The 25,979-nt window shown below is 38.4% G+C and overlaps 1 protein-coding gene across 1 annotated transcript in view; it reads right to left on the bottom strand.

The window, feature by feature from the left end:
• The window catches only part of KIF6 (kinesin family member 6), a gene marked incomplete at both ends in the record, with an annotated part of 169,772 nt that overhangs the window by 10,596 nt on the left and 133,197 nt on the right, over positions 1-25,979 (bottom strand). Inside the window, 3 exons of the mRNA XM_082481021.1 lie at positions 877-1,012; positions 1,997-2,081; positions 17,212-17,262. Coding sequence (XP_082337147.1) covers positions 877-1,012; positions 1,997-2,081; positions 17,212-17,262 — 272 coding nt within the window. The remainder of the gene's footprint in view (positions 1-876; positions 1,013-1,996; positions 2,082-17,211; positions 17,263-25,979) is intronic.

Raw genomic sequence — 25,979 nt, 5'->3', positions numbered from 1 at the left:
CTCAATGCTCTTTTTCATTAGGCTGATGTTCATTTCATGGCAGTGCTTTGCTGTGAGATGCCATGTCACTACTTGGAAGACATTAAAAAAGTGCCAGAAGGGGAGCATAAGAAAGCTACGTTGTTGTTTCAGTTGATCCCCCTCAGGACCCTCTCGTACTGTCTCCTGTGTTTGTGAAACTGCATAGCTTTCAGACTGATTGCCTTATGAACTTCTAATACACTGTTTAAAATGACATTTCTTCAGTTTGTTTTTACACAAGTCATTAAATTACAGCACTCTGTTTCTACTGGGTTGTTAAACAGGCAATGATGGCAGTGGTGGGCCTCAGCTAGAGAGTGAGGGGACACATGCTCTGTGTTGAGAGCTGCTGACCCTCCAGGATCTTAGGAAAGCTGAGAGGTTACTGGAGTCTTTGCAAACAAAGGCAGCTAAAAACCAATTATGTTTGCTGGGATTTGTCCATATTACAGCTATGACTGCCATCTTCTAATACACACGTCATAAACCTGATGAAATCATAGTTTTGCTAGCAGTAAAAAAGATTATTTTTCCAATCTCTTCTATTTGTTTTATGTTCCTTCAGAGTTTTCGTCATTTTGGGACCGTTCTCAGCTTTCAATCAAGTTGTTTAGGGTAATGTCAAAACAGAAAATAGAGCAGAAAGCAAGGGGTTTGCTTCATTTGTGTTAGCTTCTTACAAGTGTAATTCACATTAGCTTTGCCTGATTTACACTGGCATAAGCACAGGTGAATCAGGCCCAAAATCCCATCCTTCATAGACCTTTCTATCTAGTCAGTTAACTACTTTTTTAAGAAATGGTTGACAATGTTACATTTCCATGAAAATGGAAGAAATACAGAGTTATTTCATACCTTTATATTTCTTGCCTCTTCAGACCACCAGACTTCGAAGTCTTTTCGCAGCTTTATCTTGACTTTTTCCATAAGATGCTGCAGGTGCTCAATCTCTACCTTCAGCCCTTTCAAGCGATTGAACATTGTTTTATAACTAATATGAGAAGAAGAAAGTGTATTACAGATCTTCCAACACATACCTGAACAAAGCTTTATCCTATCTAGAACAGTTATAGATTTCAACTACGAAAGAATATATAATAATCAGAGATGCAGAGGACACAGACAGAGTGGTGGTAGGAAGAGGCATCTTATAGAAGAGCTTCACTGGGCAGTTAAGTACAAGAAATTTATCCCACAAAGCTTTTATTTCACTAAAGAAGTTAGTGAAATTCAAGTGGGATCACTATTGAGTAACAATTAAAATCCAGGTTCAATCAAAAATGTCAATTGTTCCTTTTGATTTCTCAGCATGTTACCATTAATAAACAACTGATCGCCAGAACCTGGATTCAGATAGGAGCTGAGACTGATTCCCCTTTCAGATGGAGGCTTCATTAACAGGGTCTCCTGGCTAACATATAGTTGGAGATTTACCAGTAGTATGAAATAGCCGGAAGTTTCCTCGCAGATTGCACATAACATAAATGCTAGCAAATTACTTGTAACTTATTTCCTTGCATCTATTTTCTTTTATCCTCCTTAGAGGAAGGATTAGTTAACCAATGCATATTCTGCCTATTATTTACACTTAGTCAATGCTGTATAGCCGAAAGGTTTTCCTTAGGTCAAGGAAGGAAGGATATTTCTGAATCAACCAAAAAGGTTCACAATACATTTGGATTCGAACAACAAGTTTCTAACACTAATCATCAGGGAGGATATTAAGCTATTTTTATTTACTTTTAACCATCAGCCCAAGCATAGATTTTTCCCCACTCACGTGCTGTGGCATCTTACAGACAAAACAACAGCATATACACAAATTGAAAAACTATTAGGGAACCGCAAAGCTGACATTTTGAAAATGTCAGAGAAAACCCTGAGGGTAGCTGTGTGTGCAGAATTGTAACTGGAATATACTATCAGTATAATTTATCTTCTGAAGGATGGCAGAAGTTTGAGACAGAAGTAATACCTTTTTTTTTCTTCTTCAATTTGCGTTCGAAGTTTCTCTTCTACTGGATCAAGCGTATTTAGCTCTTCAGAAGGACTGGAAACAGCTATAGGAGAAATGATCAGATGTAAGAATGATCATATGGTGTCAAAAGAAGCAACTTTAATTAGAATAAAAATTTTTTAAGAGGTAGGTAATGAAATGGGGGTCATTAACTGTTTCTCTCTTCTGGAAATGTTTAAATTCCTTATTTATGCCTTACTTAGGAAGTAATGGAAAATGTCCTGAAACTATGTGAGAAATTTTTCAAGGTAAAGGAAAATTGAGGAAATACCTTAAAAGTAGCCAAGGAAAGCAGCTTAGGATTTCCCTATCCTATCACAGAGCTAGTTAGCATGCAATACACAATATGCTTATTCTGAGAGATGGCAAACCAGTCTTTCCATCATGGGTTATATGTTCAGCAGTGAAAGGAAATGTAAAGTTACCTACTAGTATTACAACAGTTTCTATTTCTGGGATGAATGAGAATAGTTTAAGGTTCCCAAGAAAACATGTTTAACCTTTTTAACTGAAGAAAAATGAAAGAAACAAAAGATTTGCTGTACAATACATGCAAGTTTCCATCCTGACTATTATTTCTGCCAAGAAAATAAATTCTACATCAACCTGTCATGAGGCTTGAGGAGTGCACCCTCTCTTCAAGGAAAGGAATTCTGTCTGGAACAAGAGGGCAGTAATGACCCCTCTCCGCCTGTCAGCACGCCAGCTGAAACCATTAATCTCTTGTTGTAGCACCCTGTAGCTTAATACAGATGAAGCTGAAAAGCATTTTATTTCATTTAAAGCACTTAGGTCAAGCACGTTAATACAGATGGCCAAGGTGGACAAAGCCCATGCACAATTCTCATTTCATACATCGAAAGGCTTTGCTGGATGTGCAAATTACAAAAGAATGATAAGATGAAGACATTTGTTGTGGTCAGAGTACCCTCAAAAGATTAAAAAATAAACTGCTTGGAATGTTAAAGTGAATGCACAAGCCAGGAGGTGCAAACATCATGGCAGACAAGATGCTACAACAGTGGCATTCTACAAGTTATACCCAAACACAATGGATAATCCGAAGGCCACCATAATTACGCCAGAACCTTTAAGGAAAGCAGTAAACCTTTCAACGATTACAAGGGATCAGGATTTTCTGATTTGTCAGATTTCATACTCAGGAGAAGGCATAATGTGGGACAGTGAAGAGCTACACAGGGAATTTGTGGGGAGACACTGCAGAGCTCCTGAGGCTTCACACTTATTTTGACCTTCATGAATACACAGCATCAAGGCTTGAGAGAAATGTTCTCTTGTGGAACAAACTGAAACAATTTAGGGAGTTACTGTCTCCCAAGTGAGCCATGCTCACAGACCGTGTGAGCATCCTTAATATGTTTCCATGGAAAGCCAGCCAGACTAAGCTTGAGCCATCTTCGGCAGTGTTTAAAGGGGATTCTTCAGAGCACACTGAAGTACATTTGGCCTATTTGCACAATTTGTTACGGTGTCTGAGTTCAGGAGGTAGTGGCTCCAGCCCTTATAATTAAGGGAAATAATACGGAGTGGAAGACAGTAACATTTTGAAATGTTAATGCTATTTCTGAAGTGAGGACTTCCCTACATGAAAACATCACCAAATTCTGCAAGTCATTCCAGAGCGATGCAAGGCCATAATATTGCAGCTTTCCTTCCCTGATTTATTTGGACATCTAGTACTTGGAAAAATATTTTTGCAGTAGCTCTGAAAGGGCAGCCAAACTTAGGCAGAATTCTGTCAGATATATAAAAACACCAAGAAAAATGCTTTTCTGCTGCTGATTACACATTGTAGAAGGGATCATTTGGTTGCAAGTTATCTTCAGAAATAATAATAAAGCCTTTTATATGAGATGACTACCTCTTATCACACAAAGACCCCGGCATCCTCAACCCTGAATACAGCTTCGCCCATTATCTCTAGCAATATACTGGTGATGAAAGCAAGAAACACAGCTGTGGGCAAGTGGAGCAGCACAAAGTTTTGTATATGCGCAGAATGGAAAGAGATGAGGACATGGCAAGATGATGGGGCCCCAGCAGCAAAAATAGCATTGGATATTTCATCAAGCAAATGGCTAAAACTTAGACATCCATCACTGTGTTCCAGTTGCAAAAGCAGAAGAGATCTGATCACAGTATCAGGTGAAGGCCAGTGGTACGGCAAGTCCAGGATATGCCTACTTGGGCACTACTTTGTAACTTCTCTGGTGTCTTTTCCCAAACCATTGCAGTCTCCATTTCAGCTTTTTGTCATGCCTGTTCATTGCAACAACGGTGCTTGTGAACTGACTAGCATTCTGCTCTAAAGACTGGACCTTTTTGAATCTGCCTACTGTAATATATACAGACGAACACATGGCTCTTTCCTGATGTTACAAGAAAAAGAGATCTATGGTCTGGTGGAGTGTATTTCAACCCTTTTGTTTGCTGCTGCTTCTGCCTCCTCCTCATTCCCTGCTACTTCTTTTCTCCCCTCTCCCCTTCACCTTTCCCGAATCCCTGCAGTGGCCTCTTCCTGCCCCTGGGCTCCTGCTACTGCTGCCTCACACCCCTCTCCTCCCACCAGCCGAGGCAATTTCAGCTGCAGCTGAAGGTAGGAAGCTAAGGCAGAGGCTACTGGCTCATTGTGTCTCATGTCTAATGTTAGCATTCTTCAGTAAGCAGGTTTGGTTATTTTAAAATAACATGAGAGGGCAAACTGACTAAAAAGACACTAAAATGTAGAAAGCATAATATTTAATGATAAATTTAAGAGACACACCTAAGAAGAAATACTTTCTTTTTGCTTCAGGTTTTTATATCTCTAAAGAGTTTCTTTCTATTGTATATACCTGCTTGCCAATGCAGAAACAGAAAATGTTTATTAAAACATCAAATTATTTCATCTGTCTATTAACCACAGAGGTGCAAAGTACATGTAAATTACAAAAACCTGATAATTCACGAGACCCAACTTTTGCTCATATACATTACAAACTGCAGAGGTGCTACTGCTGAAATATTAACTATCAGATATCATTTCTGCAACTGCACAGAAGAATACAACGTGGTATCTGCTTTGTTCACTCAGGGTTGACTTTTAATTCATTGATTGACAGCTTGTCATATGAAACTTGATTGTACAGTTTAGCTCTATGCTTTTAGTGCATCAACTGAGATGAGCCATTCAGCAATATCACATGCACTTTTTAGTGCCCCAGTGACTTCTCCTGGGAAACAGATGCCGTTGCTGCAATTTGATCCTGGATAATGCAGACCCAGGTTTCAGGGGTGCAGGGGAAGTACAACGTGCCTGTTTAGGAAAACATTACCTCTGTGTACTAGGGGTTTCTGTTGACATGCCTCCATCCAATTCTATACAACAGAGTTATTTTAGCAGAAGTCAGCAATGTACTCGTAAAGAGTATTAGTTCCTTTACATCAGCATAACTTAACATAGAGCTGTGGCAAAACTTACAAATCCTATGTTGTGAAGTCTTTTGTTAAGAGTACTGAGTCACATGATGTAAAGAAGAGATTTTGACAATGCTACATTGGGTAGTGAAATAGCTAGCAACTTTCATATTTAACTACAGGCTAACCGTTTTTGTTTCATCTTCAGACGCAACCCAGTTGGTGAAGCGAGGCACAGGACACAATTGATACCAGCTGCCTGCTTAGAGAGTAAGGTGAACTCTGCATAAGCTGACACTCAGTTCACATCATAAAGGTTTGTGGGTTATGGCTTTTTTTCATAAAGAAGATTCTAAGAGGCATTTTAAGATATGACTTTGTTCTACTGAAAGGGCCAATTTTGGAGCACAGGATGTAGTAAATTTTACAACACATTCCAAATCACCAAATCAGACAGTACCAGAAAGAAATGATAGCACCTGCTAACTGGATCGCTATTTCAAAGCAATATGGCAAGCATGGATGAAAAACACTATTTCTAGCATGAGATACCAAGTGTTATCACCATAGTTTACTGCAAGCTGGCAACAACTTGAAATACTCTGGCAGATTCTTGTCTACAGTCAGAAAATTTTGCAAGAAACTCTCTGTGACCCTGAACTTTATACTCTCTGGGGCGCTCATATATTTCTCATCCTGAATGTATCCTAGAAGTCAAACTCTTAGGGATTTATTGCCTTGTGCCTCAAATAACATAGTGCCCTGCCCTCCAGCTGTACTTTTGCAGTCAAAGATTTTCATTTTTTCACTGGATAGTCTTGTGTTTATCTGCTTAAATTTATAGTCACTTGAAGTAACCACATTTAGAATTGACTTCAGTATCCAGTTAATATTTTTACTGCTTTATTTATCAGCTTTGCAGCTTTTGGCAAACTTGGGATTTAATGCTTTCAAACTGGACCATATGCTGTCATTTGAGTTTTTTAAAAAGAACTACCTATCCATTGTTATTCAGGATCAGCTTACAAGCAATTCTCCCCTTCTTCTTGGTTATTCCTCCCCTGAGCCATGTCAACCTATGTTTGTCACCAGGCACCACGTGTGTACCTTATACAAAAGCAAAGATGGGTATGCACAATGAAACTCAGGAGAAGACAAAAATACCCTAATGTCTGGAAGATTTTATATTGTGGGTTTTAGAGCAATTTACGCCTTACCCTAATACAATAGATTTTTTAAAATTTCAGCCAGTTGGTCATGAGCATACATTGAAACAAACTGTCCTATTTTCAGCACTTTACAAATTTTGTGCATTTTGTTGATTTTTATTTTTATTTTTATTTTAATCACTGAATTTAGTAAAAGGGTCCATTGGTATGCTGCTTTTCTTTGTATCATTTTATTGTTTATTGTTTTACTATCTTAATATTGGCTCAAACTAACTGACTTCCAATGCACACCTGGAAAGTGGATCTATTTTTTCCAGTCTCTGTGAGCTGTTTTGGCTAAATACAGACTCACACTTCAATTCCCTCAAGTTTCTTCTTTGAAACTAGTCATCTATATATTTGGTCCTGAAAATACATGGCATATGAAACAGAAGGCGTTGCCTTCACATCAGCTGCACTCAAGCCATAAAAGTTTCTGAAACCGTTGTGGCTAGATCTCTGCTGGTTTCCAAATATACAAGTACAATATACTGGGGAAAAAAAAAAAAAAAAAGGGAAAAATAAGGAACTTCAAGTTTAATATGTTCCACACACTCCAGCTGATCTAGTGGAATAGGAACATGGCTGGGTCTTAGTCAGGAAACCCCTACTAACTCAGATTCTTGCCTACACTTAATAAATGCATTTTACCATTTGATTACATGAGATTGTTCTTGCATCATTTATCTTGTTCATAATATTAGATAAAACCATGTTACCATTAGATAATCCATTAGATAAAACCATGGTATTTCAATGATCTTTCTCTGCCTCCCAATGTCATCTATAAGTTTTGAGGCTTCGTTAGCATTCATTTCTACAACATCCAAGAGTTTTCATGGAAAAAAAAAGTCTCTTTGCTAAGTTTTGTCATGCACTTCTTGAAAGAAAAGGATGGAAAAAACTTCTGAAGTTGGTTGCTTATCATGAAGGTCAGACATTAGGAATATGCTGCCACCAATGTGCAGACCACAGTTGCAGTAAGACAATGCTGTAACTTTTGTAAAGCAATGCCTGGTCAAGATAAGAACATGACTGAGAATAACATAGTACAACTTTACTGACAATAAGAAATATCTAAGGGTGCTGAAGGTGAGGTCACACTGAGTGTCACAGAGCATAGAAGAGATACTGAAGCTTTAGTTCATCCACATTTCTTGTGAGGGATTCTCAGATAAGCAGATGTACAATTCTCAGTTCTGAGGGGTGCCAGCCTGAATATGCATGAGCAATATACATAGGCATGCACAGTCAATCCTGTGCTTGCAGGTCACATTTTGGAATGCAATGCACACAGCAACTGTGGGATCAATTCAATAGGTTTAATGTCTTCTAAAAATAAGGGGTGTTTTACCTGCATTCTGTGTGGAACTCTGGCTGGGGTTGTCAGTACAAACACTCATGACAACGCACAAGAGCATTTATTTTGGACTGTACACTGAATTTATAGCAATGCCATTTGAAATAATATTAAGGAAAAATAAGCATACATGTTTTATACTTAACTGCTTCTGTTTCAGCTGTATATAGGTATAGATGGGTCATGCAACTGACAAGTCACTTCAAGTTAGACAATAAAAGAGGTTTGGACCTTGATTCAAGAGGTGAATACTAACAAAAAAATATATATGGTAGTATCAGCCTGAACAATTTTGATCTTTCCGCCATAAGGTATTAGTAAAAGATCTTTCATCTGCAAGAGAGAAGTAGAGGAGATGATAGAAAACAGAAAGGAAAATTACACCATTGTTGGTGAAATCAATATATTATGGGCATGGGGCTGCATTGTACAGTGTTTACTTTAACCCTTGCCCCAATTAAGACAAAAGGTGTTGGGCCTGAAGCACATCTAGCATGGATCTGATTTTTTTTCTGTGCAAATAGCAGAGAGTATGCACTAAGACCTCACATGGGTTAAGTGTACAATAAGGACCAAAGTACTACAGAAGTTTTGTTTCCACTCTCCCACCTGACTAATCTATCAGCCCTCCAAAAGAGTTTTCTGAATGTTTTTCTAAATGTTGGTACGATGTACGAGTTTTCCAGAAAATTTCTGAAGCCACAACCATAGGATTTCATGTCAGCAGAAATGTTATTCTTTAAGAAGATTCATTTTGATGTTGTTTGTTGTTCTGGCACATGTGCTAGATCAGGGCCATATACAACTTGGGCAGTTATGGGAACCAGATTATGTTTTTGGGACCCTCTGTCCCTGCTGGCCATGCTCATAAACCACATTGGGTGCTACACTTTTACTGGTCCTCCCATGTCCATACCCATTGGCTGCAGCTGCAGAACAGCTAGGCTGTCTGTGGTGGGCTACCAGCTCAAGAAGGTGCGAGAAATATACAGGTATTTAGGCATTTCTCATGACTCAGACAGCTCTTTCCTACGGCCTATGAAGGACAGGACATTGAGCTCGATGGTCTGGTAGCTGCCGGCTGAATTACACTGTACTGTATACTGAGAAGAGACAATCCTGACATATCCAGAAACAATTACGACTTATCCACAAGATTCCTATCTGGAGAAGTATATCCAACCTCTGAAAATTTGTGGGATATTATTAGTAAGCACTTGTTTCAAGTTGTTATTTTCTTTGATCTTAAACATGCAAAAATTTTTGAGCAAAGAAGTAGTGAATTAATTCTTTCAGCCATTTCAGCAAAACATAAAATGGAAGAAGTTTTTCACCAGATTTGCAGCTTGTTCTGAAACAGTGGATGTCACATTAGCCATGCTGTTTCTCATCCACTCCTTGTCCTGTGCTTTACATGATCAGATAGAAATTGATATTCTAGGTCTGACCTTTACCTTGAAAAAAATCAAAGCAGATACAGATGTGAAAGAGCTCCATTTTCTGTTTACATTTCATTAGATTACAGAACTTTTGTTTGTTACAAAAAGCTCTCACGGAGGAAACCTTGACTGACAGAGAACTAGTCAAGCTGCCCAACTCACCCACTGTACATGTCCACGAAGAAATAAGTTTGCAGCACCTTAAACTGTAAGTTACTCTAAGTTATCCTAACAGCTTTAAGACCCAACAGAGAGAGGCTACTCTGAGATATACTGAAGCTAAAGCAAACAAACTTAGGCCTAGAATCAGTGGACTGTGTGTATAAACCCAAATTTATGTTTTGCTTACTCCACCTCAAGTCCTGTCTTAGAATTACAGAATCATTCTTGTTGGAAGGGACCTTGGAAGGCTGTGTGGTCTAATCTACTGCTCAAAGTTGGGTGAAAACTGAATCAGACTAGGTTGTCCAGACATGTCGTGAAAAACTCCAAGGTTGGAGATCCTGCAAACTTCTCTGAGGACCTCTTTCAATGTATAATTATTCTCACAGCATCTTTTTCCTAATATCTTAATTTCAGTAGACCAAATTAGAGAATTGAGAGCTTCATCTCCAGATTCTGTCTTGCTTACTTGCTAGTCGCTAGAAGGAATCTCTAAATAATAATGCAATTCACACTTAAACTTTTAGTATTTTAGAAGAAATATTGCAAGAAAGCTTACAGAGACTGCAAGCTGTTCCAAGAACAGTGAAATGCTGAAGTCAATGTTAATAAAACTGAGAACTGGATAGCTGTGCTACAAGTTCATGACTCCTAATAAAAATATCACTTGATCCAAAGATGTCTTTGCTCTTTTTTGAGGTCTGATAAGCTGAAGTTGAATGGTTTGCATGGGAAGCTTAATAGGAACCCATGAGTAATCTCAGAATTTTCTCTGAGAGTTCAGTAAAACATTTTTGCAAAGATTTCCAGTAAAGATGCAGTGTTCTCCTTCTTGAAGACACAATAAAAGGGAAAATTCATGGCTGCCTCTAGAATTTAGCATTGTACCTAGTAAAAACTGCCAAAAAGTGTAACAGAAAAAACACAGCAACGAATAAAACCACACAACACCCTGGAAAGGCTGAAGAGAAACTTACGGAAGGAAAGGTGTATGCAGGCTTGAGGCCTGAAGAGACAGGTTTAAGAAGTGCCTTCTTATTAAAGTATCCTCCTACAGTTTTCAACTTAATTCCTATGTAATACTGGGAAAACCCCAAAACATACTACCTAAGAAGAAACCTCAAGTACTGCTGCCAGGGAATCGTTGACGCTTGTCTAGCCGCTGCTTCGAATCCGTGGTTCTTTTTCCCAATTGCGATCATCTTTACAGAAGAACTTGGTGCACACAAAAATAGAAAAGCTCTTCAAGAGCTCGGAGTTTTTGCCATATACTGTGCTCACTTAAAGCACAAAATAGCATGTGAAACCAAGAGAGCAAGTCTGTTAGGGTGTGTAACTTCACAGGCTAAAGTCTATGCTTTTCTCCTCCAAAAAAAAGTGGAATAAGTACAAGGACTTAAATACAGTGCAGTAACAATAAGCTATAAAGATACTCTAATCTACTTACAATATCCTATATAACTACTTATATATATCTTCAAAATTGTCCATCAGTATTTCAGGCACTTGCTTAAAAACTGATTTGGTAAATATTTATAAAAGCACTTCATATGTTACAATAATCGCAAAAAGCAAATTGAAAAGTATCTTTATCTTTGTCAGAGTGCAACTCTCATTTTAAAAAAAGGCAAAGAGGTACTGGTTTCTGAATTTTCAGCCAGTTTTGCTATTGATATTTTTGTCTTAGCAATAATGAAAAATCATCATCCTTTTTAACAAGCACGGTCTTACCAGCTTTCTGTCAGTCTCAGAATTCAAAAAATAAACTTTAATGCAAAGCATTTCTGTTTTTTTTCCTTTGAAATAGAAAGACTGAAGAAATGAAACCCATCACTAGAGTGGCCTTGATACCACTAGAGGTCACCCTAGGAATAAAATCAGTGCCTTACATGCACAAGAACAGGGAACTTTTACAAAAACACTGCTGTTGCTTGACATTTCAAGCACAAATATATAGAAGAATATAACACACAGAAACACCATCCAGATCAACATTGTGAATTTCTAAGAGAAATCTTTCCTTTATTCTGAGGTCATTGCCAAATAACTACAGTGCTTTTTTTTTTTTTTTTTTGACTAAAAGTAGCGTATTTTACAGACTGGAAATTCATGAACCCAGGTACACGGTTTTAGAGGAAGCATCTTTGAACACGCAGCAGTACTGGGGACATGTTGCTTTATCTCTTGTAAAAAAAAAAGTTAAAATTCTGGACTCCATACAGAATATTTCTCTAAAGTGCTTTATTTAGTATCTATCATTTTTCAGCACTCAAACTGATGGTCTTAAAACAGGCAGTCTATTATTCTCCATGGACTACATTGGATTTGTGTGGGAAAACACAAACTGCCACTTTCCTCAGCTTCTGTTATTTTGTGATTGAAAACACTTGTGTCTCTTCACTCACGGCATTAGTACAGATCAAGATTCTCCCGCTTCATATGAACAAAGTTAAAAGGCATCTCAGTTACAAGATGTAAAGCAGTGAAAGAAACTGAGCTCATTTTATTTAAGTATGGATTTATTTAAATAAGAGATTAACTCTGATGCAACCCAGCAGTTTGGAAGTGCTATGTGTTTTCCATTCACACAGATCACAGCAGATGAGTTCAAGACAGTTATTAATTATTAGCCTAATTAATGTTATATATGTCTGTAGGATGATACTATGGTTGCAGAGAGAACTACAATACACTTCCTAAACATACCTTATATCCTCACCAGATAAAAAGACATGGTGGCCCAGCCTTTCTAGTGGCATGGGTTATATTGGAAGTGTTCAAGGTCAGGTTGGATGGGGCTTTCAGCAACATGATCTAGAAAAAGATGTCCCTGTCCATGGCAGGGGGGGTGGACTAAATGATCTTTAAAAGCCCCTTCCAACCCGAACCATTCTGTGAGTCTATGGTATCTCACTCTGGACAAGTGAGAGCAGCAGTTCCCAATTCCCTTGCTCCAGATAGGCAGAAATGCATTAGACAACATATTTGCATCCCATTGGGTATGGGATATATGGTAGTGGCAGGTTCTCAGAGCACCACAAACTAGTGCATTGGAGGAATAGTTTCTCTGAAATTCTTTCCTAACACTGGCTGGATTATTCCTGCAGTAGTACCCTGATGCATTATGCAGCACTGTCTGTCCCTGCTTTATTCTGGTACTGATCATGCTGTTCTTTCACTTCTAATCAAGGAAATGTGAGGAAGCAGAATGAAACACACTGTATAGAAACACACAGCAGGGCAGGACCAAGGGCGTAAACTGATACTAATATCTTTAGAACAGGTATGTAACTCTGAAAATGTAGGAAAAGGTTACGTAGAAAAAGCTATAGAGAGAACAAAGATAAAGAGAAAGCTCCCCATTTTTGCTTAAAACAAATGTGTGTTACAAATCCAAATATAAAAATAACAGATGCCAAAATCCTTGCTCTCAGGCATTTGCCACTCTAAATCAAATGCTGGTATGCATTTTTGGGGATTCAAATATATCTGTTATTTCTGACTCACCTAGTAATTTTATTCTTCACGAGGAATGGGCTTTTTCAAAGGAAGTTTGCCCAAAAAGGGACTTGGGAACAGCTCTTTGAATAACAGCAGAAATATAAAATGTTATTTCTAACACCCAAGTTACAAAACCGGGGAAAACAAGGTTTGGTTTGTTTTTGGTTTTTTTTTTTAAATAAAATGTTGATAAAACTGGCTGTTCATGCTGAAATTCTTACAAAGGATGCAGATTTGTAACAGACCCTTACTCGCCATCTTTACCCATGTTACATTATACTTTTTTTTTCTTTTCAAATAGCTCTACAGATACAATGAGTTGGACAGAAAGAGAGAGGTTAATTTGGTCCCAACAAAACTCCCCAGAAGCAGAAAGGTTTTGCCATGTCTTGATGTTTTCAGGAGAATCCCAAAAGAACTGATAGGTTGCTACTAGCCCAGATTTCAAAACCTGCGTAAAAAGAGAAGGGAGGCTCATGAAGAACAAGATGAATAAGAAGCATATTTGAAATGGAAAGTTGCAATACCTCATTTCAACTAAACTGATAAAGTAACTGCAATTATCGATAATGAGGGACATGCTGTGCTGAAGATGCTGCATCACTGGCCACAGACTCTAACACTCATGGTGATTTAGAAAACACGTTTTATAGTGCACATAATGAATGACACTTCTGTGTATGAAGCTTTGTGAGGATCTGCTTGAAGCTGACTGAACAGCCCGGGGGACTGGTAGATTTACTAGACATTTCTGCTGATACAGGCAGATCAGCCAGGAGTGTGTTCAAGGTTCCTCCCTAACTTCCAGAGCTGACCCAACAGAGGCCTCTATTTGAGATGTAGTTGAATACGCAAAACTGTGCTAGTCTCAGTTCAATTGCTTCTGTTATGGAAAGTTATTGTACAAAACATGTTTTTGCTAGCATGATTGTATCCCCATAGAACTATCTTCTCACTACAATATGTCATAGGATTTCCTATGTCATCAGGCAAGTCCAACTTAGGATTCAGTCTTCACCCAGTGATGGTGAATATTATTACATTATCCTGATTGTCTGTATGTAATCATGTTCTATCAACACAAAACTGGAATAAGATAATGAAGAATCAGGTCCTGTATTTTGCTGAAATGCTAGTTTAAAGCATCTTAAGATAATGCTTCATTGGAATCATACGTGTTTTCCTTCTACAAGGTTGCAAACCCCAGGGAAAGCTTTTGTTTCCATTCTTTTCTTCCATCTTTTCTACCCAGAAGCATGCTGGTGGCCTGATATTTTTGCTGTCAGTACTTCAACAGTTTGCACATTATTTCTTTTTAAATACTGCCTAAAAAATGCAGCTAAGCATGCAAAAGGGATTTTAAATACTGCTTAAAATGAAGTTAGGCATGTTACTTTGAAAGATCTTACTGAATACAACAAGTTATTTGCATAATATGGTATTCTTACAATTAATAAAGATGAAAGTCACACTGAGAGTGAATCCTTGCAATTTCACACAAAGCATTTGACGTTTCTGGTTGTGTACTGAAACACATGAAACACTATAAAACATGGAGCACTCCCTTGCCTCCAATGAAACCTCCCATCTATTTGTGTCCTTTGTTAACTTCCAGCATATGGTGTTTTAAAGGAGATAGCTAGCTAAGAACAATTGGCTAAGTAGTGGAGTTTTCCTTCAATAAGAAATCCACATCTTAAGCGTAGCCACGAGGGAAACAGAAATCCAGCTAGAATAGCTTCTTAAAGAGTTTTAACCATAAAATGCTTTAAGTTAAGAAAAAAATAAGGCAGCTGGAAGATGTTAACTTGGTTTCTAATTGAAACAATGGTGTGTTTTATTTCACGTTGGGATTTCAACAGACTCCTAATTAGACTTTTTACCATGCAGTTTTCGTTTAAAAATATCCTGATGACATTCTGGTCATCAAGAAGATCCTGGGAGACTTGACACCTGTTACTCCTTGGAAGAACATTCATCCAAAAAGGCATGCAGGCAAATAATACTCCCCAACTCATAGAATAAATATTAAGTCAAAATATCCAGAGTATTTAAAAGAATAACGAAGGGGGAAAAAAAGTCTGGAATATACTTTGTGTGGTCCAGACTTAGTGATGATAAGCAGATATCTGCTCAAAACAAAAGCTGAAAACATATGGGTTGCTTGCTATGTTGTGGAATACTAATAGGATATTTACAATGTGAATGTATAGCTTGTAAAGTCACTACTGTGTCATTTCTTAAGGTCAAGAAAAAATTATGCTTACCTATTTTATGAAAAGCAGCTTAGACAGTTATTGAAACCGACATTTGCAACAGTTTTCTATATAGTAAGAAATCAGTATACAAGACCAGATGATATCATGCACATTGAAACCTACAGTCAGAATACATCAATTCATTTTTTGAGACACTGAATAAGGAATTCTCATAAACAGCATTGATGTGATTCATCTTGATGGAACTTCCTAAAGTGGCATAAAATTAGCAAATAGACAGTATTAAAACCTGGAGTGAATTAAAGAACGAATTCCATGTTATACTGAAGATATCACCTTTAGATTTAACTTCAGAGAATAGAATAGAATAGAATAGAATAGAATAGAATAGAATAGAATAGAATAGAATAGAATAGAATAGAATAGAAGAGCACAGCACAGCACAATTCTGTTGGACAGGATCTACAATGATCATCTTGACCATTTCTGGGCTGACCAAGTTAAAGCATGTTACTAAGGGCATTGCCCAAATGCTTCTTAAATGGCATCGACCACCTCTCCAGGAAGCCAGTTCCAGTGTTTGACCACATTCTTGGTAAAGAAATGCTTCCTAATATCAAGTCTGAATCTCCCCTGACATAACTTTGAACCATTCCCAGGTGTCCTGTCCCTCGAGACCAGGGAGAAGAGGTCAACACCTCCTTCACTTCCCTTTCTCATACTGATCAAAATAAACTGACTTTGACTCCTGGGGTTTATTGACATGGACAGCATTAATTTTCACTGCTCATTTTTAAATAAAAATAAGAAAGGATAAAGGTATAAAATAATAACAACATCAACAGAGCTTGAGATGCATGGCTAAATTAGAAAGAGAAAGTGGAAAATATTTTGCTACTCTGCAGTAACTTATTTTTCTGACATTTGGGAGAAAGGAAAGCCCCCAAATTTTCTGTCTCTTATCATGAGACAAATATTGTTCATTGTGTTATGTACACATAGAAATAAAACCCTCAACTGCAATCTGGTTTGAGTTAACTCCATCTTTTATGTGAAGAAGGTCCATGAAGACACATTTTGGGATTCTTTTATGGATCTAAGTGAGGATGGCTTAAAGTGTTACTGCCCCACCAGTTTTTTGTCACATTTTAGCTGAAGTTTACTGTCCCCAATGTGGAATTCTCATATGAACACTCCTAGGCTTACTCAGTACACTCAGTACAAAGTCAGTGGAGTCAGCTTAAAGCATCTGAAACCAAATTTGGATGACTTTACACTTATTTGAACAACTTACAGAGACACTTTTAGCTTCACAGCTGTGTCAACAGAAACTGCAAGAAATAACTTCTCAACTTCTATAACTAGATGCAAAAGAAATGACTTGTATATGCCTTCAGGTTTCTCTTGGAATAAGGAAAATTAAAAAGTATGTTAGACAGATTGTGGCAACATGGCTAGAAGCTCAGTCTCAAGATAAATCAATGTCTGTTAATGGCAATTCAAATTAGACTTATCAGAAAGCACAAAAAACCCTAAAAATGAGGAGAATTTAGACACCTCTGTTCTTGTTTTGGTCACCCAGAAAAGACAGCAAGCCAATACCAAACCCCCAAACCTGTAAGACTTTTGCATTATTTTTCTCACCATCCATAAAATCTTTGGCCTTTTTAGCCAAATCTCTGGCGAAGTTCACAGACCCCATGTATGTCTCTGGGCACAGAGTCCATTTATGGTATGGACTATAGTAGAAATATTATGGCAAAAACTGTCATAGAAAATACAACCTGCCCCACAAGAAGATTCAGCCCTTGGAGAGAGCTTGTTGCCCCTGTTGTATCCTATTGTATCTGAAATGTTTTACTCCTACCTAGAGCTGCCCTCTGAATGTGCCTCTGGGTTATTTCTCCTTTCAGATGGTCTGTAAAAGACACAAAATGCAAATAGTTAGAATTCAAAACGTCAAAAATCAATGAAGTCATTGCTTATTTCCCACCATATGAAAACCCCTGTGCTGCTGGTCAGTTTAAGGGGATTTTTTGTGATCCTTAGGACAAGTAGTTTTCTGAGCTCTCTCCTTCTTGGTACTGCAAGTAAACAAATAGGCACAATTTGGCTCTACATATCCTCAGATGAGAAAGACTGAAAATTAAGCTATTTACTGTCAAGAACTTTCCCAGGATAATGCTGTTAGATACAAAAGAAGTCCACGTGAGGCTAGAAGACATACAGAATTCCAACTATTTGTTCAAACAGTCTTATAGGTGCTAGCAGTGGAAATGAGATATTAGGTCATCCAGTCCACCTCTTTGCCAGTGAAGAATTGGTTCCCTGCAGTCCATTTTTTCCTGTTTGTCCAGCTCAGTTTTAAATATCCCATGTGCTGGAGCTTCTGCAAGTTCTACTATTCAACAGAATTCACTGTGTAGATGTTGTTGGTCTTCGATCAAAATTTTTCTTTAATTTCATTATCTCATTATTCCTAGTTAGACTCCCATGCTCCATATAATTCACCTTTACCCTTCTTTTATTAATTTCCTTCTTGATCTATGACACTGTTCCAGTTCACCAATTATTTCAAACAATAATTAGATTACCACATGGGAAGCCATTATTCATAGATATAAATGGAACCAATAAAGGAAAAACATAACCCTGCAATAACTGCAACTTCAGCAGTATATGTGTTCTGAGGGAGGATGGGATTATGTCTTTCAAGTTTTCAAATTAAAACAGTTTCTAAGCAGAGACTTGTTCATAATCTTTACTAAACTATACATCTGGAAACCAGGGAAAGAAAAAAAATACGCATACTGGATACACTCCCCCCCCCCCCCCCCCCCCGACCTGTGATTATGCATATTATATTAACATACATTCTGAATTAAAAATATCCTTTTGCTCACAAGCAAAGACTTATAGGGTAAGCTAATCAGAGCAAATTAAGTCATTAAAAGCTGCCAAATGCTTAAGTGGAGAATATGAAAAACCATTAAAACTCACAGGTCATGAGGATTAGACTGTTCTGTGAGCACCAAAAAGAACCATGAAAAATTAAACTTCTTTGGGAATGATGAGAATAATTTTTAAGTACTTGGTAGACAAAACCAGCCACAACCCAGCCCAAACCACAACACACTGTAGAACAGGTATTATATGCAATACATTGCAGTATAATAGCCAAGTTATGTTGTTTTCAATGTTTTTAGAAACCAAACCAAAACAAAAACCCTACCTACTCCTTGTCCATAAACCAGATATTGCGGATTCCTACTTTTCTGCACAGGAAGTTTCAATTATTTCTATTTAAATTAATGAATTCTTCAGTACTTAAAGTTATCTGTAAAATTAAGAAAAGCCTTCAGCTACTGAGAAACAGGCTAACTGAAAGGACTAACCTCACCTAATCCAACTATACCAAATAAATCCTCCATCTCAGCTGTACTAACACTCAACCAAAAAACCCATTTAGATAAGTAAGCTCCTGATTTCTGTAACCACAGATAAAAATCCCTTGATTAATAATTTTTACAAATATAGGCCCAGTTAAATGATCAACACTTAGGCTATTTGTGCTTTGAAAGCTTTATATAGCAACTCAGTTGATGTCAATACTCAGTGAAATGTGATTAAACGTACCATTTTTTCCTTAAATTGCTTTTTGCTATTCTGGATATTTATATCCTTGTATTCTATCATAGTGTATTGCACAGGGTGATGTTACTCACTCAATATTGAGCAATGAGACAATTTGTAGTAATCTTGAGATTCATCTCAATGGATTATCATCAATTTAGGTGCCTCAGAAAGCCATCTATACATGTATCTTCATGTAAGGGCACTTTCTTAAGCACTGTGAACTGCAAAGAGCAATGCTACTGTCATTTGAAAAAATGGTTCTAGCAGTGAGAATATGCTGTTCATAAAGAATCTAGTGAAAATAAAGGTGACACATGAGTTCTCTACCCTTTCAATACATGTTTTTAGTAGCATGTATTGGGTTTGCCCTGGCAAGGTTTTGATGGGGGGGGGGGGGGAGGCAATAGGAGTGGCTTCTGTGAGAAGATGCTAGAAACTTCCCCTATGTCGGATAGAGCCAATGCCAGCCGGCTCCAAGGTGGACCCACCGCTGGTCAACGCGGAGCTCATCAGCAATGGTGGTAGCGCCCCTGGAATAACATATTTAACAAGGGGAACAACAGAAGTAAGGGGAGAGTAGCGAGAATATGTGAGAGAAACAACTCCGCAGAAACCAAGGTCAGTGAAGATGGAGGGGGAGGAGGTGTTACAGGCACTGGAGCAGAGATTCCCCTGCAGCTCATGGTGAAGACCATGGTGAGGCAGGCAGTCCACCTGCAGCCCACAGTTTACAGTGGAGCAGATATCCACCTACAGCCCCAGATAGGTAGACGTGGTGCTTAGGGACATGGTTTAGTGGTGGTTTTGGCAGTGTTACATTGATGGTTGGACTCGATGATCTTAAAGGTCCCTTCCTATCTAGATAATTTTATGATTCTATACCTGAAGAATCTGAAGCAGGCTCCTGGCAGAACCTGTGGACCCATGGAGAGAGGAGCTCAAACTGCAGCAGGTTTGCTGGCAGGACTTGTGACCTCATGGGGGTCTCACACTGGAGCAGTCTGTTCCTGAAGGACTGCACCCTGTGGAAGGGACCCGCACTGGAGCAATCTGTGAAGAACTGCAGCCTGTGGGAAGGAGTCATGTTGGAGAAGTTCATGGAGAACTGTCTCCTGTGGGTGGGATGCCGTGCTGGAGCAGGGGAAGAGTGTGAGGAGGCCTCCCCCTGAGGAGGAAGGAGCAGCAGAAACAACGTGTGATGAACTGACTGCAACTCCCATTCCCCACCCCCTGCGCTGCTTGAGGGGGAGGAGGTAGAGAAAATCGGGAGTGAAGTTAAGCCCAGGAAGAAGGGAGGCATGGGGGGAAGGTGTTTTAAGATTTGGTTTTCATTTCTCATTACCCTACTCTGACTTCTTATTGGCAATAAATAAAGTAATTTGCGAGTCGAATCTGTTTTGCCCACGATGGTAATTGTTGAGTGATCTCCCTGTCCTTATCTCAACCCACGAGCCTTTTGTTATATTTTGTCTTCACTGTCCAGCTGAGGAGGGAATGACAGAGTGGCTTTGGTGGGCACCTAGCGTCCAGCCAGGACGTTATTTATCTTTCTGTAACCTTGGTAGAAACAGATCAGCAGCAATCAAAGTGTTTTGCATAAATTTCTGTCAAGTGGCAATGAGGTCAACAGAAAAACAGCAAGCCAAACAAGTCAATGAAAGTAAGATTGAGCAGATAGATAACAGCTTGCAGTCAATAAAAATATGTGGAAACGGAAGAATATGGGGACTGTTTTTTACATGATTATAGCTACGAGGCTTGACTTCCAACTGCCTAGAATTTACTCTCAGTATTGCTGGGACAGAGAGCACAGAGGCTGCAGAAGCCCTACTTTTATTGCAAGCTTTGTTAGGCCAGCCTAACAGTGTGGAACTGTCCCAAATGCTCCTCCCTCCTTTCATTCTAGCCTTCGCGCACCTGTGCTCCATCCATGACATGGACCACAATGTTGTAAGAAATCTCGTCCTCCTTCTATTTGGCAGCTTTATGAAAGAATGAAAAGTTGGAACCAGACCATCTGTAATCAGAGGAGAACCAAAGAAAACTTCTTCTGCTGGAAAAATACAAATCCAGTCTCACCATTCTTATAGCAAAGACTTTTCTTTTTCTTCTATGCACAGAAATAGAAAGGTGACATTTATCCAATTCATATAGTCCGAACTGCCTTTTCAGGGCAGCAAAAACTGAACTTCATTTTGCAGAAAATCTCGTGAGGAGAAACTGTAATTGTATTATTACAGGAAAAGTAGCCCAAACAGGAATTCTGGTTCAGAGGACATGATGGTATCATGAGGCACCTGACTATAATTCCATACCAAGACTTAGCCAGATATGATTTAATCTTTCAATTTGTTTTAATCCAATTTGAAATTTGACAGTTTATTTAGATCTCCTTTGGAAAAAAAATCCTGTTTTTCATGTAGAAACTCTTAATTTTGACAAAAACTTAACATTTTCTGTACATGTTTTTGATTAAAGTAATCTTGTTCTGTTTTCACTACAAATACTTGTGGAGGAGAATGAATGTTTCTGACCTGCTCTACTTTTCTGCCTCTGAGAATACCATCACCCCAATGCAAGACTTGAAGTTCATAAGTGACAGAAGTAGGGGATGATTCCAGTACTGTTGCCTGCACAAACCTTCCCATATAAACAAATGAAAGATTTCAGTCTTTAGTACTGCCAGTTCTACAACCTTCATAAACACAAATATTTACTCAAAGAAATATGAAGAATCACATTGCCATAAAAAAACCCCACGTCTTCTGATTCCAACAGTGTAAAGTTGTAGACAAGGTAGTGCTTAAATGTGGTTTGCAAAAATTGAATTTAAGACTTGGCAAACATCTCTCAACATATGGCTAATTATGTTTTCTGAAGTTTCACCAAACAAGAAGCTAAAAATAGGACTGCAGCTGATACCGAATAATTTTTTTCCAGTGGAGTCATTCTTCATTTGGAGATAACAGTCCCAATAAAATGTTAAATGCTGCAACTCCACATGTTTTGGCAAAAATGTAGTTTTGGGGAATTTAAGAATTCACTCAGCATGCAGCCAGCTGTCATTAAGGCTGTGATAAATATGTTGGTTTTGGCCTGTGTTTCTGGACACATGTACCATCCTGAGGTATGGAAAAGAGATGAACTTGTAACACAGAACTTAAGCTTTGTGACAGGAGACAAAAGCAAGTAGGGAAACGGAGAAGACAAGATGGAATAAAGAAGCCTAATTAAGACTGATGTAAAGCAGAGGAAAGCATCCTATACGCTGACTAAAAATGACAGAATCCATAACTTGAATAGTATGGCTGTCCTTTGACTTCTTGTCTTTGTGTTCTTCCTGACTGTTTGAAGGAGCTGCAATTATTTTCCTATTTATTAAAGACAATGAAAGCTTTGACAATACTGCATATGCTTCAGAGCAATACAAAAATGAGTATGTTACAACTAAAAAAATATTGATTTAAGAAAGTGGTTTGGTTTTGCTTGAGTTCACATTACAGGTTTTAAAGCTTCTCTTATGTTTTATCAGACTTTCCATACAATACTACTATAAGGTTTCAGAATGCTAATTTAAAGGATAAAAATACTGGACAAACTAAGAGTACACATACAACCTTAACTCTCTCCCTTTGAGAATATTTGTTGTTATTGATGTGAATAGACCTTTAACTTGATGCAGGGTCTCTTTTGAGTTAATAATCACCAGGCTGGAGCCTTTCATCCTTTCATCTCTTGTTATTTTTTAATACTTTGCAATAATTTTACATTTTCCAAGCCTGTGTTTAGCTTAAGAAATCATTTAATCCAGGAGATCCTGAAACCTTCACACCTCAACTAGGACACTGTATCTCCCTCTTTCTCCATCTCCATCCATAAGTCACCGTTAGGTGTGATGGAGCCCTGTTTTCCTGCGGTTAGCTGAGCACCTTGCTGCCGATGGGAAGGACTGAAAGCATTCCTTATTTTGCCTTGCTTGAGCACACAGCTTTTGCTTTACCTATTAAACTGTCTTTATCCTGTCCCAACAAAACCTGAGTTTTCTCACTTTTACTCTTCCAGTTCTCTCCCCCACCCCTCTGGGGGGAGGTAAGCGAGAGGTGGTGTGGTGCCGGCCCAGCCAGCCAGGGTTAAACCATGACAGGAAATATGTGGGGTTGTCGTTTGTATTTCAGTGCCCTACATATGCAGATGGACCCAGCTATCACCCAACTATGGAGACCTACTCAAGACTCTGGATCTATTAAATTTGATTCGTAAAGTTGCGTGCATCTACTTGAGTCAGATAAGGAGTCCTGCTGAAGGAGCACAAATTAAGCCTGTATGCTCAGGAAATAATCACTGAGATTGGCTTTTAGAGACAGAGAGAAGGGTCATCACATAACTTCCATGAGCCTTGTAGAGATACATTTTTAACCGAGCTTGATGTTGGAGTTGTTAACAGCTTACAAAGGATTTCTGAAAGTAGGAGACATTGAACCCAAATGGAGATATTTGAGTGGAGTAATTTCTCAAATGGTGAATATTCAGAGACAGTTATTGGAAATCTTACCAGATATGTTAGATACTTTTGAAAATCTGGTGCTGATATTGTATGAGAATACAACCTATGACAGAAAGTATCTGACAAGAAAAGTCAAGGAATAAAAAAAAAAGATTCTGTTCTAACTCAAAATCCTACAGCACTAGGCGCAGACAAACTGTTCAGCCTTTCTCTGACCCAGAGAAATATTTGGGGCAACTTCTGACTCTTCTTTGCAACCTTTGTCCTCCTATGGCAAAAACATGTCAATTGGCTCTATTAGGACAACATGCAGGGGCAAAGTAGTGTGCATTAGTAACCTGGCTCAACACTGTTTCTGCTATTCTGCTAATGCTCTGTTTTGGGATACGTGGTTGGCCAAGTCCCCATGTAATCTAACAAGTCCCGACTTTCAGAAAGCCCTTGGAGGCACCAGGAAAGGAAAACCGCTATTTTAGCACTCAGAGCCTCCTGACTATAGCATACACATTTTTCGAGGTATGAAATACAGCCCTCATCAGCATTAAAAATATATTAATGACAGTACTTGAGGTAACATATTGTAAAGTATAACCTGCTGCAGCAGATTTCTGCCTTTTGCTCACCGAAGAAACATCTGCAGCAGTTTAAGATTTTACTGGCTCTCCTTTCTCCTTTTCTGTCTCCCTTCCCTCCTTCCCTCTCTCTCTTCCCTCCTTCCCAAGGTTTGCTGTCAAAAGTTTTTGCCCCTACAGCAAAGAGGGTAGAAACAAATGTCTGCCTGCGTTCTGGCTACTCCAGCAATTTTTGCATCTCAGCACAAACATACGGGCAATTTAAGCTGTGGCACTACCATCGAGTCAACCGGAATGCCTGAAATACTAGTAAACACTTTTTGCCAGCTGTGCTGTGAAGAGTTGGAGACAGTAACTGCCAGCAAAGAGATGTGGCAGACCATTGGGAGCAAGGTAGCTGATAATATTTAGTAGAACTCATCAGAGATCTCAGGAAAGATGACAGATTCAGAATTGGAATACTCAGCCATATTCAGCTGAGACAAACACAGTTTTTATCAACACATTTAATACCTTCAAGCTTAATCAAATTTACAGAGAGATAGCTTATTTCTAATGACAGTGTTCTGGGACTCTCTCTTCCTCTAAGTATAGACTGTCATTAGCTGCTTAGCCTTAATTGTCGAGGTGTTCCCCAAGGTCCCATTCATCTAAATGAGGGAAATGCTAGCATGTACCACACCTCCCATTCACCCAAAGGCACAGGACTCCTTTCCATAGAAAGCAGAGTATGGGAGGTGGCTAGTGCACATAAATTCCTAACTGTCCACATACCCAATACTGGGATACCTAGGATAACCAAAAGAAAGCACGAAGGGCTCTGGACTGCAGTGCAACATCTCCTTGAAACTGGAACTCAGAACCTGGATGCTTTCTGAATTTAGAAACAAATGCTCAGATGTTTATTCTATCGTCCCAAGGTTGGGTGTCACTACCCAGCTGGGTTTTCTTTAAGTTGAACTTAATGCTACCCAGGCAGTTTTAGCCAAGCATGGATGTTTGAAAGCAACCAAGCGTCTTCAGCAGAAGGACACATCATTTCTGCATTCTCAATGGGTAGGAGATAGGCAGCTCAGTCAATAAAGCAGTGCTTCTGTATGCACTAGTAAAGACAGTCTGTTGTATTACAGGAATTAAAGTGAATAGGTTTTGTTTTGTTTTGTTTTGTTTTGTTTTCCTAGATACCTTTCCTGAATTTAGATGCCTAAATTTCATTTAAGCTATGCCTTAGATGCCAGAGTGTTATTTTAGATGTCATCCAAAGTTAACAAATATTCTGTGTATCTATCGTCTTTTTATATGCCAGAAAAGAGACAGAAATGATGCACATCTGGAAACTGTTAATCTGTTGTTTATCACATCTATTTTTTCATGAATTAAATATTAAGCGGGCCCAAAAAGCATGGCTGGAAAGCAATGCCATATGGATAAGGAACATAATCTGTGAGTTTAGTACTCTGAATGCTCATATGACTAAATGCAGCTTATCTCTTGATTATTTCTGAGAAATTAATGTGAAGAGAAAGAATGAGGAAAATAAAGTCAGACAGCTTTGTATATAGCTCCTCTCACCTTTGTTTTTTTTAATATCCAAATTTAAGAAGCTTAAAAAATAAATAAAGAGTCTTAAAGCAGAAATAGGCAAAGTCAAAGAATTTGCTCCCAACAATACATTGGTTTCAGTTAATATTTTGAACAGAGAATGAACATATCCAAGTACAAGATGGACATGGTTATTTTCGGTTATAATACTGCCTTCATAGCTTTGTAATTTATATGCAACAATTTGATGCCTAGTTTCATTTTGTGATATTTTTTCTGCCCAGGGCTACCCAACAGAGAATTAAGTATACGGTTCCAGGCCTCACTATATACTTCAGTTTCACAAACTTTTAAAATTTTGCTACCTTACCCAAGAAACTG

The sequence above is a fragment of the Vanellus vanellus genome (assembly GCF_965231255.1).
Source record: "Vanellus vanellus genome assembly, chromosome: 3".
Lineage (NCBI taxonomy): Eukaryota > Metazoa > Chordata > Aves > Charadriiformes > Charadriidae > Vanellus > Vanellus vanellus.
The sequence above is the reverse complement of the archived record's forward strand: the minus strand, read 5'-3'. Positions and strand labels throughout refer to the sequence as shown.